This window comes from Pelecanus crispus, chromosome 7 (genome assembly GCF_030463565.1).
Source record: "Pelecanus crispus isolate bPelCri1 chromosome 7, bPelCri1.pri, whole genome shotgun sequence".
Classification (NCBI taxonomy): Eukaryota; Metazoa; Chordata; class Aves; order Pelecaniformes; family Pelecanidae; genus Pelecanus; species Pelecanus crispus.
The window spans coordinates 41,030,077-41,049,269 of record NC_134649.1 but is presented as its reverse complement, the minus strand read 5'-3'; the positions used below and the strand labels follow the sequence as shown (position 1 = coordinate 41,049,269).

The window sequence follows — 19,193 nt, the reverse complement described above, 5'->3', positions numbered from 1 at the left end:
AAACTGCCTCCAGACATTTGCTGTAGGAGCTCTTTGCTGTGCGTCGGAGTCAGGGCCTGGAACAGTCCTGCTGGGATATAATGATGGCCAGGATGTTTGGGAGTAACATAGAACAGTAAAAGTACAACATGAGACTACTTACCATTAATACTTTATGTTGCTTTGTTGCATTTAACCTCACTTAATAGCCAGGCTAACTCCAGCTCAAGTGGCAGGTGTCCTCACTGACATGGTCAAAGCAGGCTGGGCATCCCAGGCAGGAGCTGGCCTGGGGGCTGGAAGTGGTACCTGCTCCCATCAGCAGTGTTTCCAGGATCCTCCTTCTCTTGCTGGAGAAATTGCCTGGCCAGGGCCGCTGTGGGCTGGTTGCTGCTGCCACCGATGGAAGCACCTGAGGGGCTTGGGGCAGCTCCTCCTTCATCCGACTGCCCCACTTGCATCTGTCCTGCTCACCTGCAGAGGGGCACAGTGTTACTGTCCGATGCCAGATTTTATTATTACTTCTTACTCCTGGCAAGACGCAGTCATACTGCACACAGAAGTGATTCTTACATGGAAATAGGAGGTTTTGGGAAGTAGCAGGCATTTTCCACGCATTTACTGCAATACACCCTCCCCATCTGAGCTCTCCCTGTGACAAACAAAGCCCTCTGACTCCTGGAGTACCTGTCCCCATGCCCAGCTGGATCGGGGACAGAGTCCTGTCCCCTGCTTTGTCCCACGGGAAGCTGGCAAAAGTCTCTATCATCTGGCAATCATTAACTCCCTCCTGTGAGCTGGGGAGGTGCAAGAAGCTGTCCTGCTCTGCAAACACACTAATGGCTCGAGTGGAGATTAGCAGGAGTATGTTTCCAGCCACCCTGCGCCACGGAGGTGACGGCGTATCAGGGACCAGGCAGAGCTCTGACCAGCCTACATGTCCCCTGCCCTTGGCTTTGCCACCACCAAGGTCACTGCCATGGTGCAACCAGCATGACTTCTTAGGTTGTTACGGGATTGCATGAAGTTTGTGCTGGGGGCCGGGGCTCACGGAGTGGAAGGGAGGGCTGGGCTGCCCGGCCAGTCCCTGCCATCGCAGGCAGCACCTCAGCCAGTGTCTAGCATTAACCCAGCGGAGGAAATATTTAACCAGCCTCCAAGACCTCCCTGCAATGGGAGGTGAAACACTGTCTGCCTTCAAGTCCCAGCCCTGGGTGACTTCAGCAGGGCCAGAATTTTGTCTGCAGATCAGGAGCCCAGGCACGACTGGCAGCGATGCTGCACTCCCAACCCCATGCCGAGAGCGGAGATTTAATAAAGATACAGGCAGGCAGGGCCAGGCAGAGCTGTCTGCTCTGTAATTCACAGCTTGCATCGAGGCTCCTTGGCGCTGTGGCCGGGTGGACAGCAAGTCCGTCTCGGCGGCGGCATTATCTCACTGTCATTGCATTCATGTTGGGCTGGCTGCATTACACAACCATGGAAAAGCCAGTATTTGTCTTAGGTACTCCCTTGACATGCGTGGGCTTTTTTAGTACACAGGAGACATGTCCACACAAGAAAGCTCCCAGTGCCGCAGCAATTGGCTAGAGAAATGACAGCCAGCATCACTAGCAAAGTAACTCAGCAGCTAAAAGTCCATCTAATGTACAGCCCCAGTAACGAGGACCCAGCTGTGGGCTCCCCCAGAGCCGTCCTCCTCTTCCCAGCATTCATTAACTAACCGTACAGCCACCCCCCCAGTGACACTCCGGTGCACATTCAGCATAGCGTTATTTTCTCTTTACGTGCACATTGAATGAAAAAAACCACATCACTTCCTCAGCAGGGCAGAGTCCAAGTCCCAAGAAATGAGCCCTGTGTGGCCACATATGCTGGAGAGCTGTGCTGGAGCCACCCGGCTCTTCTGCCAGCTCCTGGCAAGGGGACTCCCCTGGGCTTGCTCCTCTGGGGGTGACACCTCCAAACAGGACCCCCACCTGCAAACCCCCGCAGCGTTCACAGCAACACGGGGCAGTGCGGGGCACAGGAGACGCAAGGAGTGATGCTGTGATGAGCTCCCCGTGTCGCCTTCTCCTGGGACACGAAGCCACTTCATAAGAAACACGGGGGCAGCTGGTGAATGACGCAACTCCTTGTCTGCAGGAGCCACTCCAGATAAATATCACCCAGCAATCATCCGCCTTCACACAGTAACCTTCAGGGAGCTACAGGGGGAATACAATGGCTTTTTGTTAATCCCAAAGACTCAGGAGCACAGGGTGAGATTGCTTACTAATTTAGATAGCAAAGAGAATTGTTGTGCAAGGAGGTCCTGGAAAAACAGCTTTGCCATGCAGAGTCCTTTGGTTCAGGATGGGAGGTCCTAAGCACCCCACAAACCCACTTCCCTGCAGAGAGGAGCCCAGAAGTGCAGCTGGTCAGGCACTAGGGTGTATCAGACAGAAATATGTCCAGAAAATTGCCTTTTTCCAATTTGTTTTACTCAGTCGAAAGCAGGTGTTGATGGATCACAGCCCTTCTCCACTCCCACATCTACCAGCCATAACCACACTTTCTTGGGAGCTCAAAGCGGGTTTAAATTGATGCCCTTTTCCCACTTTGACACATCTCCAGTGAACTCACAGACTCGATGCTCAGCACCTGGTGTTGAGCTTTAGCCTGTTCAAAGGTGACCCCAAGGGGAGTTGTACAGACGTGCATCCATCTCTTTTTCAGTTCAAAACTGAGCCAAATGGTTTTTTGGAGTGTGCAACAAGCAGCCAGGCTACCGGGCAATGGGCGATGTGAGGGGAATTTGCACGGCCACGAAAAGCTCATGGAGCACACAAGAGCTGCGAAGCAGGTTGCATTTGAGCAGACAAACTGCATAACCTCCCCACTTAAAGCCCTCTCCTCTGCCACAGCCTTGGTCTAGGGGTAAAAGCTATGTGGGATCTTCAAAACCCTGCCTGTGTCTAACCCACGCCTGGTTGGGACGGGCTGAATGTGCTCACACAAGCACACGTACGCACACACCACACACAGGGGAATGCAGACCAGCCTGTCCTCTCATCTCCTGCATCTGATGCTCCATGTCAATTAAATTTAACAGCTCCTGGTCAGGAGATTAAAAAAAATATATATTTTTAAGTTTCTAGTAACGAATGACCGGCAACTCCTCCTATGTTTCATCTCCTCTAACAGAGCAATACCTGTACAGTCCTTTCCCATTTCTCTCATCTTTTCTTCCAGAAAGAATATTCCCTTCAGCCCAAGTGCCCGAGTGGAAGCAGGAAGCCCGGGAGCAGCGGCTCAGGTGAGTGCCAACAGCCCACACTGCCCCATGGAGTGCTTTGTGAGGCGAGCTGGGAGAGGCTGGGGCTTCTGTTCACACCTGGCTCTGCTGAGCCCTTGGCTGGAAAACACGGCTGGGATGGGGGAAAAAATGCTGGGATGGGGAGAGGAGCAAAACATGGAGAGGTGAAAATAAGTGAATAAGCACCCCCGTGCCCATGGCAGCCTGGGTCCTTTCTCCAGTCCTTCACGGGGCCAGGAGCATCAGGCCAGGAGGTGGCCATGCTGGTGCGTGCGCCCATGGGTGCAGGGGTGTGGGAACGCGGCTTGTACCTGCACCTCAGCAGTGCCCCCGGGCTTCCCTTATCCCCTTTCTCTGGGTGGAAATGGTTTCGCCCCACCCCTGCCCACCGCCTGGGACCGAAACGCTGGGCATCTGCAGGCTGGCATGGGGTGACCCAGGCAGAGCCAGACCACAGCACCCATCTAAGAGCCAAAGGAGCTGCTGGGGTGGTTTTACTCCTTCTCCACCCTCAACTTTGCAGCCTTTGGTTTCCCAGGCCATGGCAATTCAGGGACGGCTGACATGGTACCTCCAGCCATGGCAAGGATGGGGACAAGGGGCCCAATCCAGGCAGGGGCTGCATCTCAGCAGGATGAGACCCATGGCAGCAGGAGCCTGGGGCAGTGATGCAGTGGCATCACACAGCACTGGTGCCACCAGGATGCCCAGGACCCCTGTGCAGGGGCTGCTAGCCCCTCCCACAGTCCTTACCCATGAGGTGCAGCAGCTGCTCCCCCTGGACCATGTAGCAGTTAGTAGATGATGGGGTGTTGCAACATGCCGGGGAATAATCACGATAACTCGAGCGGTTGCCCTGGTGCCGGGCTTGGCTGTTGCAGTGGTTGCTAAAGAGAGTGGGCGTGCGGCTTCCTCTGGGGCGATCTGATTTCTCTGGGAGCATGGTTAAGGCACGCTTAGGAGAAATCGTCCTTCTTGGAGCAGGGACGCGACCTCTCCGCCAGCAGCAGCAGCCGTGCTGAGCGGGCTGCTCAGGTGCCTGGGCACGCACAGAGCTGTTTGCTTTGCGGGGAAAAAACTATTATCTCCTTCTTCTGTCCTGGGAAAACATCATCCGGCAACGAAGAGCAAAGGGAGCAAGTGTTCAGGGTGGCAGAGGAACCTTTGGGACCAGCACTGAGGAGTGGGCAAAGCCACCAGCTGCTGCCAGCTGAGCTCCAGCCCTCAGTGGGGTCCCTGTGGGGTGGTGAGAGCAGCGGGGAGGGAGTGCTGGTGCAGCGGCCACCTCCACGTGACCCTCCGTCCCCGCTCCCGCTGGAAAGACCGGGCAGGAGCCAGGCAGCTTCGTCGGACCCGGCCAAAAAGTCACGCAGGCACGAGCACAGCCGGGCAGAAGCGGCAGCCTCAGCCCCCGCAGTCCCATGTCGTGGGGCGCGGGGCAGCACCTGCCCCCCGGGCTCCCCAGGGCCACGCTGCGGAAATCAGGTAAGCCCAGGGCCCCCCGAGCCGCCCCGGGGGGTCCCCGCATCTCTGCCGGCTCCCCTCTGCAGGGACAGGCTGCTGAGCCCCCATGGGATTAGGCTGCACTGCATATGTATTTATGCACAGGTGACTTTGGACCCTGTTTTAAATTTTACTTGAGATATCATGTTACTTTAATGCTTCAGTAGCTGGTTGAGAAGCTGCCCTTCTGCTTCTGCCTTTCAAAACAGACCCGTATCCCACAGGAAATTCCCCAAGCTAACCCATGCTACAATTCAAACCTTCTTGGAGAGGCATTGGGCTGGACAGGGGGCACTTGCTAATACAATCCCTGCAAATCAACATGGGAGGATTTTCCCTGTATTCAACAAAATACCTTTGCATTACCTTAAAATATTAATTAATGATTGATGTGTGTCTCTATCATAGGCAGGCAAATGCACAGAGCAAATATTTGATAAGATATTAAAAGTAAGTTTGCGATTATCAAGAAAGACTGCTAAGCATCTGTCACTGCTTAACAAAACTAAACAAGCCGCTCCGCATGCTGCTTGCAAAAGGCATGGGGCTGACGTCCCTTGGTGATTGCTAACAGACTGGGATCCCAGCCTTGTTATCTTTGCTTATCACAGTCCAAGGTAATTAAATGAAATGATTAACCAGCGCACCCAATCCTGCCTGCCTGCAGGCAGAGGGGAGCTTGCTGCTGCCTGACTGTACAAGCATTTCCATCACTAGCCAACACAAAACAGGGTACCGGTAACTTCTACACACCAGACAGCTCCGCTAGCCCCAAACGTGCCAGGATTTTTCTCTTCCAAATACGTGCGCATGAGTGCAAAGCTCAGCAGGTGACCATGGTGACATTGGGGGTCCTTTACATTTAGGGTGATTGCAGCTGATGGCATGTGAGCAGCCCGGGCTGCGCCCAGTGCCCGCCCTGTGCCCCCCTTTTGCGGGTGCAGTGCTGGTGTAAATGGGGGACCCCAACACTGCGGGCTGCAGTGCTGACATGGCGCTCAGTGAGGGTGGGCAGGACTGGGGGCACTGGCTGAACTGGGGAAGCTGGCTATGCTGGTGGAGAACACTGGCTGTACTGGTGGGAAGCACTGGCTGTACTGGTGGGAAGTTCTGGCTGTACTTGTGAGGAGCAATGGCTGTACTGGTGGGGAGCTCAGGCTGTACTGGTGGGTAGTCCCATCCCCAGCATGTGCTCAGCGGAGAGGCAGAGGCAGGAACAGTGATGTGTGGCAGCAGGGCCGGGAGCAGCAGGGCTACGTCTCCCTGCCCTGTTTATATTTCCATTAGAGTTTTCTTTTCCTTTCCGACCCGGCGACCTCATGGGGTTTATTCCTGAATGTCAGGGCTGAGCGAAGACGAGAGGACCCAGTGCGTGCGCGCCTGCTGCCCCGAGGCAGCCACCCGATAGCTGGGAACCGCTTTCCAAGGCAGCCACATCAAGTTACATTCACCCTATTGCATTATAAATACCAGAATTAGCCTTGCTTAATTATTTAAAACTATAGATTAAAAGCAAACAAAGGCTCTTTGCCTCCTTTCCGGAGCACGTGTATCATTTATCAGTGATACGGTCGCCTGGTGACAAGCAAGGGGGAGCGTGCCAGGTCCATCAGTATGAGATGCTCCCAAGCTGCCGGCATGGCAGGAACCAGAGGAGAGGAAAATCACGGTGAAGATGGGAGCTGGCACCCTCTCACCCAGGGAGGGTAATGATTAGTATCTGCCAATCTTTGGGCTTGCCATATTATTATTATTATTATCATCATCATCATCATCATCATTATTATTATTATTAACAACGTCATCATCCATCACCAGGTCAGTAAGCCACAACAGTCATTAAGCTAATGTGAAGGAATGACAGGTTTTTTGTTCCGGGCTTGGCTGCATAACAGCCACATGCAGATTAGTTGGGGTGTTAAGGTGCATTTTGTGGGCTCAGCTGCAGAGACTTGCTTGCCAATGGGCTTCCAGTCACTGAGAGCCCAAAGCCTCGCCTCCACATGGGGCAGCACCCGCATCTCACCCACTAAAGCCAGCACCTGGGTGCCTCGTTCTGCCCTGAACCTACCATGCAGAAAGTGGCTTTCAAAAGCAAGTGCCTGGCTTTGCTCATCCTCCTGGCAGCAGATCCTCCCCAGCACAGTCACACGCCCGAAAACTGCTCTCACCACACAAAGCTTTGGGGCTCACGGAGACGGACACACAATTCTTTCCCTGCCCCATGATGCCGACCCCAGCTATTCTGTGTTTCTAAAACACAATTAATTAATGCTAGGAAAATCACGCAGATTAGCAAATGCCACAAATTCAAGAATCCAAAACAAAAAGACAAATTTTCAGCTTAATTCTTTGTAGGACTTAACACACAGTGTGACCTCTTCTGCCATTACACTCTCATGGGAAAAGCTGTAGGGCCAAACTCCAGCTCCACTTCAGATGGTGGAAATGCATTGACCGAAAGTTCATGCTCTAAAATGAAAAGAAATACTAACTTCTGGTTAACAGGGACAAGTGTGCTGTACCAGTTCTTAAAAGGAACTGAGGCTGGTTTAAAGGTCTCATGCACCTCTACCTGCACATGCAAACCCTTGCAGGGTGTGAGGATGGGCTCGCTCATCTCAGCCTTCCCAAGGAGGAGGGGTGTGAGGGATGGTACCCTCATCCTGGGGAAAGGAGGGCTCCCCAAGGAGTGGATACAATTGGGGGCTGTAGCCCAAAAGGGAATGTTCCCCCCGTGATTGCAGTCAAATGTGTCAGAAACTCACATTATTTCCCAGGCTCAGGTTACTTGTGTAAATAGCTTTAAACTAGCCCTGCTGACCGTATTGAGTGTGTTGGTTTTGCAGTCTCCTTACTTGCAGGATGTGCATGACCAGCTTCTTTCAGCAGCCCTTCGTTAATCTGTCAGTTCTTTAAAAAAAGACGCATTCATGAATAAATCCCAGGCATCCAGCAAACCAGAGGTTCTTCTCTGTAGCCACAGTTTAAGTGATCATTTCTGCCCAGGAAATGGTCCCTTGGGTCAGTGGTTTTACAAACCCAAATCAAGGGCTCTGACCCTGGGTGTCCTGAGGTTTTTGCCCAGTCTCGTCCCTTCTAGCAAATAACAGGGTTTCACAAAATTACAAATAGCAATATCCTCTGTGCTTGGATCCCATTCCTAGAATAATGCCTTCTGCCTGTTTTCACATGGATGGCATTTCACAGAGGCCCATTCTCTGCCCAGAAAGGGATGCTCATACAATATTTTTAACAAAAGCAGTTTGGTCATCTGCCCCTATCTGCATCCCATCTGCACCTCTCCTGAGGTGCTCTAGTTGGAAAATCAGTTCTCAAATGACACAGACAGCAGAAATAAAAGACTGCAAACTATGTTTGCTTTATAGATTTCAGCTAAAGCTAACACTGACCTGAGCTGCAGAAGACAGCATCGACAGCTTTGCAAGTTAAGGATGCTGAGAACCAACAGGGCAGCATTGCATGGGGCAGGGCACGCTGTGGAGCAGGGCTGCCTACCGTGCTGAAGGAAGAGAAACACGGCTTGCAGGTGGCGTGGAAAAGGGCCGAGGGATGAGCAGGGGAAGGATGAGCAGGTTGCAGAGGGGCAGGACGTCAAGGAGAGCTTGGCAAAACAAAAGTCAAGGGGGAGGAGGCATTTCACGTGAAAACTGCAAAAGGCAGCTAAACGCTGGAGTCCTGATGCACCCTCCATTCTCCTATACATTCATAAGATGAGAGGTGCTGGGTAGGAGCCCAGACCTCCACCCTACAGCTTTCTAAACCCAACAGCTATGGATTAATTTTCTTTTCAATCTTTTTTTGTTTTTCCTCTTGTGGAGAACGGCTGGAGCCATGCAGGCAGCCGTAAACAGAGCTGCACCCCTCGGGTTACCTGCCCTTTCCAGGGCCATTAATCCCCTTAACATTCCTGGGGATTATTTCCATCCCGACAGGACAGCGAAGCAGGCTGCCAGCGGCAGCACAGGGAGCAGCACATGGCACGCCGTCCCAACACAGAGAGGCACACAGGGAAAGCCACCACGGAGAGACAAGTCACTTAATCCTAAATAAATGCTCTGTGAAGGGCATCTCCTTCAAGCGAGGAAAAACCAAAAAGCAGCAGCAACAAAGGGAAGCGTAGCTCAGCTCCGGCTGCAGCCGAGCCCCCGTGTCTGACGCCTCTCCCTGGGCATGAGCCAGTCCTCCCCCTCCTCCTCCTCTCCATGAGCAGGCTAAAACCTTTCTCCTTGCCCTGGGCTGCACAAAAGCCACTCAGCACCCCAAGCAGCACACCAAGTTTTACACTGCTAGTAGGTTATATTTAATGTATTATTTGCAACATTCAGGTTTTCAAAGGCATTTAATGTTGCACCAAAACTGCCTGAGATCCTGCTCCCCAACAGACTGGGGCTGAGCATAATCAGAAGTGGAAACAATTTGCCCCAGGATTGCAGACTGATGATTTTATCGCAAGTCTCACAGGAATTGGGGGATTTATAAGCATTTCCATGTGGTCTGAGCAGGAATTTGGGCTTTGCTTTAGGTCAGAACAGACCAAGATACTAAAATGATGTTTTTCACCTCCAGCCAGTCCCACACCCTGGGGCCAGAGGGTGGTTGGTCTCTGGGCCATCTCAAAGATGCTGAATATTCCCTGTGGGGTCTCCTAGAAAACTAATCACAACTGGGAGCATATTTCACAGCTACAGCTGGGAGATGAGATAACACCGCACATGAAGTCCAAGTATCTGCCAATGGCCCTGGCCTCCTCATCCAGGCAGTCTTGCTTTTTATTTACAGAAAAGTCACTTGGAACTGTACCTTTCCTAGAAAGCCTCAGGCTTCTAGAAATGAGGAAAGGGAAAATATTTAAAAGCAAGCAAAAGACTGAGTATGTCGAAGCAAACACAGCTACTTTTTATAAGCAACACTCCAAAGCAAATCTATTTAAAAGGTCACGCTGTCTTTCTGAGTACAGCAGAGGGTATTAAAATGCACATGTATTTCTTTGTTTATATCTTGCCAAGAACAATATAAAAATGTCTAACACCTTTTGCTGATTTATGATGGTGGCCAAGGAGGTGCCAGAGCAGAGCCTTGTTCATTGATCTATGGCTGAATCATGCAAAAACAGATATCCTGCTGTAAATCCACTGCAGAGACCTGGCTTGATTTATACCTCCAGCACTATAAATAATGACAAAAAGCAGCCTGATAGCAGTCTGTCTCCCCTTACACGGACATGAATTACATCAGGTCTTGAAGATGATAGATCTACTCCACAAGAAACATTTTGCACCGGGTCCCTATCTGCCAACCTGCAGGAGAAAGGATGCCCTGTCCTTACTCCCAGCATAACCCCAAGCTGCATTTCAGACGCACCAATATTTTTAATTCTCATTTATTTTTCTTTTTCTGCTCAATGCAAATGAAGACATTCCTTGAATTGTTCCAGACTAAGGTCTTCTGAAAGTTTAAAGTGCTGTTCTTGTTGGGAGGTTCAAGGCTCCTTCCAGTCCTGGTCAGGGACGAGGTCAGGGCTTTGACTTTTTCCCTGGGGCAGCAGTATGGACACCTACTGGAAGCCAAAACCCTCGAGGTCGGTGTCTGAGCACCCCTAGGCACATCTATCGCAGTGAAAACCAAGCTCAGAGCTACCTGCTGGCCCCTGGCCCCCGCAGTATTGTTCAGACAAATTGGACTCGTCGTAAGGACTTTTGCATGCTGATTTAAAAGCTGCCTGGCCAGAAATGCTTCCAGTCAGTTTCAGTTCCTCCCACTCCTTCCTTCCCGTATTTTCTTCATTTCTACTAGTTTCAGGGAAAAGTTCCCCATCTACCTTCAGTAAATAGGTTGATAAATTGCTGCTTCTTTGCAAGCCTCAGCCATGCAATATTCGATTGCTGCAGTCTGGAAATAACCACATTAGCCGATTCAAAACCTCTAAGCTCGCCACGGTGCTCCCCCAAAATGCTGCATAAGCAGAGGGTCCCCCAAGGCCAGGGGGGGGTCTTCCCTGATCATCCTGGGTGTCTGGGGGGTGGAAACACCACAAGACCAAACTGAAGGGCTGGATGACACTGTGCAATAGCGCTGTACGCTGCTGGGCATTAGCCCTGTGTGGATGCGGGGACAGCCTGCCCCAAGCAAATCTCCCAGGGTCTGGGCCGTGGAGGTAGGGAAGAAGGGACTCACACCCCTGAGTTGCAAAAGGAAACCCATACATCACGAAGGCAGGGGGAAAACAGTACTTTATAAGTAACAGTGCCGCACCAGTGCCCCAAGAGCTAGTACAGCTCAGCAGCAGGACCCGAGAGCTACTTGCTACAGAAAAAAAACCACCAAAGTCACTAGAGTTACAGCCATTTACAGCATCCAGGTTGGTCCTTCAGGCTTGGTTGGCCACATAATCCTTCCATGCTCGCTGCTCGTCGCATTATCCCCTAGCAGAGCACAACAGGAGGATTGAAGATGGACAAATCCAAGATTGATATGCCCCAGCCCTTCTCCTGCCGTGTGGCAGGATTTGGTACAGAGCTCACAAGCAGGCGCGGGCATCGCTGTCACTGGAGGCAGCTCCGGTCTAAACAATGGCACAGGAACAGTGGGAAAAGGGTGACAGGACGACACAGTGACACTCAGGCTACTCTGTTAGTATAGCTGTCCAAAAATGGTGTTTGCATTAAAAACACCTGGCATTTTATTTAAGTTACTCCATGGAGAGACTTTCTTGTTTGAAGAATGAAGACATTGCTTTTCCATTTGAAATGGGAGCTCATCCATTTCATTCATGCCAAAACAAACCTTTGCTTTTGTACCCTCCTTCCTTGTCTTTTGTCTGCCTCTTCTCCTGTGAAAAAAAGACCAAAAAAGAGAAGAAGTAGCAGAAGGAAAAAAAAAAAAACCCACAAAGCAATTTTACCCCAGTGAAAACTTGACATGTTTTCTCATTGTTCAAAACCTGGCTTTCATCTAACAAAAATTAGCCATGAAATTGTGCTGCCTTAACCCTTGGCTGTTCTTCAGTCCCTGCATCTTGCTGGAAGGCAACGCTGAGCCCCCAGTTTCAGCCTGTGGAGTCCGGGCCCACAGGGGTTTGAGTCAGCCTGGCACTTGCCATCAAACATCAAACCACACCACCTTCTCTTTTGCCAGCAGTGATGTATGAGCCTAGAGAAAAATAATTAGATACAAGAAATCACTGGTTCCAGCTTCCAAGCACCCTTTAAATATGTACCGAAATATTCACCCCAATTACACTCACGTAATAAGCTCTGATTTGTTTTTCTTTGTTCCCAAAGCAGTAGGGCACTGGCCACATTAACATTCAATGAGAAGTTGTTTGATATTGAATCATTTCTTCAGCAGTATTATTCCTTATACAATTCTGTTTGATTGCAATCCACTTCACATTTGATAAGTACTTACTGACTATGAAAGAATGACCTAGGCTGCTTTCTCTTGCCTTTTTTTATTGATTTCTCTTTTAAAAGGGTTTTATTCCTTTTATACATGAGATTGCAGTAAGAGAGAGAGGCAACATTACTGAACAACTGTTTTCCTTGTTGCTCCACCAACCCATATAACTTCACACTAAGCCCCCAAAAATACTGTAATAACAAGACACTTAGAGACATAGAGCTGCCTACACCCTTTTCCTGGGACTTTTTGTTCTTACTGGTAAAATTCCAAATTGTTCAAGTGAATAGCCAGGAATAAATTGCTCTTTCTGAGCCCCTGATTAGACAGTACACTGAATAATTGTAGGCAACCCCACTGTGCTCCGCATTTAAAGACACAGCCCACTGTATGCAGTTTGTCTTACACCTTGTGCTTTGCACTCACTTTGTATACGTTTTTTTGTAAAGGAGAAATGTAGAGCACTTGGAAAATACCAACAGTGAACATGCCCTGTGGTTTGCGTGAAATCCAAGCTGCCATCACTTCCAAAACAGTGGGCTCTTGTTCTTACATCCAGAACACACAAATTATTACAGCACAATCACATACTACATGGGCAAATTATGCTTTTCTTGGCATTGGGCTCAATCCTGATTATTAGGCCAGCAGGATATCAGCAAAATCTTTCCTTGACAAGAAGTGTCAGATACAGCAGCACTTCCTCAGGCCTGTGTTTTGGAAGCCCCACAAATCCCGCAGCATCCCCTTGTGCTAAGGGACTGACAGCCTCAGCCAGGACGACCAAAGCAGCAGCTCAGCGCAGTCTACATCCATGGCTGCTTCCAGTTTTAGTTAGACCTATCTTGCATTAATTAATCCTTGGCATTAAATGCTGCAGCCACTGAAGCGAGCGGCTGGCAAGTAATTTAAGTGATCTAATTAATATGTGTCTCATCAACAATGTAAAGAGAATACTTTTTTTAAACCTCTAAAAAACCTGCACCAGCACATGGAGACACATGCATGCAGACACTGGCACGGGTGTTGAGCAGCCGGGTCAGGCACCATCTCTTCTCCTCTGTCTTGCCCAGGGAAGGGGACTCCGGCAGGTTCCCACACCACAGCTGGGTGAGATCTCTCATGCAAACACCTCTCTTTTCTTCCAGCATCGATGTACACTGAAATACAGCGGGAACGACCAGACGGTGGGAATATCCTGACTCACCCGGACTACATAGATGGAAACCCAGACCTCATCAAACCTAAAAAGCTCCTAAATCCTGTAAAAGCCTCAAAGAGCCACCAAGAACTGCACAGAGAGCTGCTGATGAACCACAAAAGGTAAGAAGTCACAGCCTGCCGCTGGAGTGGTCTGAGAGGTGCTGAGCCATCGGAGCTCAGCAGCAGAGGCACAAGCGCCAGCGACAGCCTGCGAGTTGGAAGGGCACGATAAATCCCTTCACTTGCAAACGAACACCATGTAAAACTTGCTGTAGTCCTTTCCTCTTTTCTCTGATGCGATGGTTTATTTTAAAACAAAAGCAGAACGAAAAGCCTCCTGCTCTGCCACTCTGAAGCATTAGCTAGCACTTTTTGCAGCTGCTGGCTATTGCCACCCACCTCACGCCACAAGCGCTGGAAGATGCGAGGTATCCCTACAGCCCCCCTTCTCAGTGTCCCATGCATGTTTTCTCCCTGGTCCTGGTTTTTCTATCTCCGTCACTGACTTGCCAAGTCCCCAGTGATGTGCAGCCTTCCTGTGTGCTTTAAGGTCCATCCAGAGGCAGTAAGAGCTGCAGGCTGGATGGAGCCATTGAAAGCTGGGACAGCATCAGTGTGAGATCTTCTGTACAAGAAAAAGGCTGTGTCCCTAAAAATCAAATTAATAAAGATAGGCTAGAATTCACATTCCTGATTTTCCACCCCATCACCCCAATTTAACTCTTCTGGGGGTATCAACAACATCAGGATAATGACACCAGGGACTGAGAACCTATAACCACATCATTCTTTTGCGGCAACTGTCTGAACATCAGTGCAATGAAAGCATATTCAGTTCAGAGCCTTTTTAGCACAGCAAGAAATCTGCTGGCTTTATATTGACATTTTCTGAATACCCTGAAATATTCTGACATGACAGCACTTTGACCATCTAATTAAAAGGAGCACAGCTTCTGTTCAAAAGGACTACAGTCATTACGAGAACCAGACACATATATTAATTCGGCAAACAATCAAGCCTGCCAGTGGGCTGCATTAATCAATACTGGCACTGGCTGGGCTTGGGTTTGATTTGATTTTCACAGAATCAGAAGGATTACAGGACCATGCCCAGGCCATTCTCCAGCATCGAGGCAGAGGTAACTATACCAGCCCGATATTTTTAAAACTCTCTGGTTTGAGAGTGACCATATCCTGCCTAGTGATACTGCTCAGTTTAAAGGCTCACCCACCAGCATTGGTTTTGATCTCGCAGAATGTTATTCCAGTCTAACCACGATGGACCAAAGCATCAAGAAACTCCTGCAATGGAGGTAGCAGAGATGAGTGATGGCAGACAGGGTACAGACCCCACAGCACCAGGCTGAGCTGAACTTCAAACTGGCGAATACAAAGTGCATCATCACTTTGTACTCAAGTCCTGTGCCTGCCACCATGATATATCCACATGTGCCATCAGATGCTGGCAAGAGGCACCCCCTTCGCAGCCATCCTGCATCTCCTGACCCCTCTCATTTCAGTCCAGTACATCTCAGGCATCAATTTAAACCTGCTTCAGCTCTAGCCTCCCAAATATTTTTCAGCAAATATGTGAAACAACCCCTACTGCAAACAATAACCCATCATTGCTGGTTTCTTGCCACTCTCGAATCCACCAGTTTTGCTTCCTGCTACATGTTACTATAGGGTGAGAGAAGGGAGAAGGGAAAAGAGAAAGATCTATAACTTGCTCCTGTTTCTGCTTTGCTGTTGTTTTTTCCCCTTAAGCAGCAGGGAGAAGCAGCTCAAATCAGTAGCTTGTGCAAGAAAACCCTTATCTTAGTCAACACCTCTGGGTACTAACAACACAGGCTGATTAAATCAGAGAGTAGTAACAAATCCACAGGCAACATTGCAAGCTGTGTCTCCAGCAAGCCAAGGCAGGTTTTCTCTCTCTCAAGCCTTGGCAAAAGCATCTCTGCAACGTCTGAGTTCTTCCTGACTTGAAAAAATATCATGAAAGCTCTGGGGCCAATGCTATGGCTACCTTTGCTGATGTTGCCATGAACTTTGTCCCACCATAAAGCAAAAACCAGAAATGACAACAGGAAGCATCGTCAAACGTGGCACTGGAAGGATGCAAGCACTGGTCCCCGGCCATGTTGTGATAGCACAGAGGTTTGCTGCATCTGGAGAGCATTTCCTACTCCTGCCTGCCAGTTCAATTTCTCATGATGTGAGATACCACCTCAGTGTCCGCCACCCTGCCAAGGAAGCTCAGTAGTCCACAGGGTTTGATGTCTCTGCTTTCAAACAACCTTGGCAGAAACCAACCAGCCTTCAGTCAACAGAAACCTCCTGGTGCTGAGATGAACGTTGCATTAATGGCACACGCTGACCCGCCATGCCCTGGGCAAGCCCTTAGCACAGACATGGGGAGGTCCCCTCCTCACCTCAAAACAGACCTTCACCCACAGGAACACCAAACACCCCACATTTTACAATGGGACTTGTAAATACTCTCAGCCCATTGATTTAAACCAGCGTTAAACCCAGGCCATGAAAGTTGTCAGGCCCCACTCCTTCCCTGTGTGTGACAGCTATGAGGTCTTCAACTCCTTCTCCTCAAAAATACAACTTCAGTCATCACTTCTAGTTCTGTATTTTCTTGCAAGATTATTTACAGTCCAGCTACTATTGCAGAAGACAGCCTGCGTAAATGCGGCCTCGACCACTTCTTAATAATCTGTTCTTCAGCAACATGAAACTCTGTGCAGTTGCAATAAAGTCTCCTGAAATTCAGCAAATGTTCAACTTCCCAGCAGCTTCAGGTTTTTGCCTCTCTCTGACAAAGATTCAGCAGGGCAGAGAGTCACCGCTTTTAGTGATTTAACCAGGAAGCTGATGGATTTTATGAAGGCAGATTCCTTTTGGCATGGAGGAGATGAGTTGGTTAAACCACTATCCTGGAAGGGCAGGAACCATCCCACAACCACGCAGGAGCACATCTGGACTTGTTGCGCATTCACCCATAACCGACACATCCACAGGACGAGAGGAAATGGGCTCAAGCTGCCCCAGGGGAGGTTTAGGTTGGATATTAGGAAAAATTTCTTCATGGAAAGGGTAGTCAAGCATTGGAACAGGCTGCCCAGAGAGGTGGTGGAGTCACCATCCCTGGAAGTGTTCAAAAAACGGGTAGACATGGCACTTCGGGATATGGTTTAGTCTAGTCTACCCTTAATTGGTTTAGTGTGGACTTGGTAATGTTAGGTTAATGGTTGGACTGGAAGATCTTAAAGGTCTTTTCCAACCTAAACAATTCTATGATTCTATTCTATAACTACTCCCATGCTTCCAGGGGGGCAGAAGCTGGTGGGAAGTTGGCCAGTGTCAGCTGCAGGAGGTAAATCTTAGTGTCTAAATTCAGGCATGGCAATATTCAAAGTCTCAGATTTCTGAAATTTGTTTGGAGAACTTCTTTCATCTCTTTACCACGTATTCATGCCTTGCCCGCTTGTCCTTGACATGTCTCCTTTCCCATGATCCCACCCCTCACAGAACAGGGCTTGGAGCAGCCCCACTTCATCTGAGATGCTTCAGGTGGCTGAAGGGGAGCCAGGCACCTGCGCCATCGGCAAATGCTCTGGCTTCCAGGAGAAAAGGACGTTTCATTTTAGCCTCTTGACCCAAACTCTCCAAGTCAAGAGGGGTATCACTAGCCCTCAGCTCCGAAGCAAAGGTGGGATGCAACACAGAGGAAAAGAACTGCTAGGACAATTATTGCAGATCAATGACTACCCCTGCTGGTGGAAAAAACATTGTCATTATTTAAAATGCCCTCAATGCTGCTGAAGCCGTCACTGACATAATTAAAACCAGTAACAGCAAGAGCCAACAGAAGGTCCCATTTCCATACCCAACCCTGAAAGTTGTAGCACTTCAGTGTAATGCGATTAGCAAAACTTCCAGTGCCACAAGCCCCAGACACAGACAGCAAATGCCGTGCCCACCCGAGGCAGGCAGCCCAAGGCACCGTCCCGCAGTAAGGTGCTCCTGGTAACACCCTTAAAGCTTTGTGGATGGATTTGTGGACCAGGACTGGTTTGTGGACCAGGTTTCCCTTCTCTCTCCATTTAGGACCAAGAAGAGCTTTGGTGTTGCCGGGCTGGCAGTGGTTACAGCCCAGGGTATAGGCGCTCCAGCCCTAATTTGTCTGTTTTTTATCCACAGAGGCTTGGGTGTGGAGAGCAAGCCAGAGCTGCAGCGGGTACTTGAGCACCGACGGCGAAACCAGCTCATCAGACAGAAGAAGGAAGAAGAAGAGGCAAAGAAATTGCAGTCTCCCTTTGAAAAAGAGCTATTAAAGAGGCACCAGAGGCTGGATCAGGTAGAACTGAGTTTTCAGTCATCCCCGGGTTATCCTAACCACCCCGCATGAGGCACAGTCCACAGAGGAGTTGGGTGGGCTGAGGCTCAACCCAAGGTATAGTGCTGCTACCCCTCCATAAAATGGGAGCCACAGTATGTCCTTCACTGATGCCCCATGCAGCTGCAGTACCCTCATCCTCACAGTGGGATTCACCTCGTTCATACCACCTCGCCCAGCACCCCCGCCATGCACCACTGGCCCTGGGTCTCCTCCGGGTCCCACGTGGTGCCCTTAGGGCATGCTTTCCAGTTCAAAGCACCCCAAATAGCATGGGGGCTCTTACAGCATCCACCACAGGGGTGCTCAGGACCCTGGGGTGTGGGGTGAGAGGCTGCAGAAGTGCTGGAAGGTGCAAACCCTGCTGCAATCACACACAAGCTGCTTTTGGGAGCAGTTCCTGGCACGTACTCTGGCCAAAAATATGCCTGGGGAGAGCAGTATTCAGCATGGGTGCTTGTCAGCAGCACAGCCATGCCCCGGGTGCTATCAGCGCCTGCCCTCTTATCCAAACCAGTGCAAGGAGCAAGTCAGCTTGTTGCCACTGAAAAGAAAGTCATTCCCTGTCCTGCTTGCCAGTATTTGCACTGCAAATAGATGAAACTAGTTTATTTAATTAATGACACAACAACTCCCTTGTAATAATATCAGCCAAGCCAAGATCACTTGAAAATCAAAGCCCAGCACTCTCAGAGAAGAACTGGGAATATGAAACAAGATGGTTTAGGGACAGATCCATAAAGACTTTGCATATAAAAGTGAAGAAGTACAACGGCTTACCCACCCACCCACCCAACCCCCCCTGCCCTTAGACGATAACCTAATGCTGAGAGCTTTTCCCAGGCTCACTAGCCTCCTTTCCTGGGAATGATTCAAACCTCCTCCATGCCAGGTCTGAAGTGAAGCACTCCCCTCTTTTTCTGCCAGAGATGTTCCTCCCTAGAGGGAAAAAAAAAGTTTCAGTTGGCCAGAAAAAGAGACTCAGGGTAAACATGGCTCTGGTGTAATGGTTTGGAAAAAGAGAGCACCAACACATGCCCTACACATTCATTCAGCTTTGGGCAATAAGCAGTGGACACCCAGCAATAATGAAGCCCAGCATTTTAATGTAGCTAATGCACTTTTGTCCTTTAGCACACACAGATAATGGTGACTCTTCTTTCTTACAGTTGGAGAAAGAGCAGGAGAAGCAGGAAGCACATGCACCAGAGTTCATTAAAGTCAAGGAAAACCTGAGAAGAACATCGACGGTGACTGGGGACGAGAAAGCAGCGTAGCTTCTGCCAAAACTCAGCGGGGATCCTACCAAGGCCAGCGCTAATGCATACACACTGACATCTCTGTACATGGTGGACATTCACAGCCGCACCGTTGGGGCTA

At 49.8% G+C, this 19,193-nt stretch overlaps 1 protein-coding gene across 1 annotated transcript; it reads left to right on the top strand.

The window, feature by feature from the left end:
- Positions 1-4,698: 4,698 nt before the first annotated feature.
- On the top strand, positions 4,699-19,090 carry FAM107A (family with sequence similarity 107 member A). The gene is made up of 4 exons (XM_009478662.2): positions 4,699-4,762; positions 13,351-13,525; positions 17,618-17,774; positions 18,983-19,090. Exons 1-4 carry the CDS (start codon positions 4,699-4,701, stop codon positions 19,088-19,090), a joined length of 504 nt encoding a protein of 167 aa, XP_009476937.1.
- The last annotated feature ends 103 nt before the right edge of the window (positions 19,091-19,193 follow it).

Bases quoted from the DNA above. Each gene is read 5' to 3' on its own strand.
- FAM107A (XM_009478662.2), top strand. From the start codon at position 4,699: ATGTCGTGGGGCGCGGGGCAGCACCTGCCCCCCGGGCTCCCCAGGGCC. The intron at 13,526-17,617 runs GTAAGAAGTCAC...TTTTATCCACAG, and splicing joins CTGCTGATGAACCACAAAAG to AGGCTTGGGTGTGGAGAGCA. The intron at 17,775-18,982 runs GTAGAACTGAGT...TCTTTCTTACAG, and splicing joins GGCACCAGAGGCTGGATCAG to TTGGAGAAAGAGCAGGAGAA.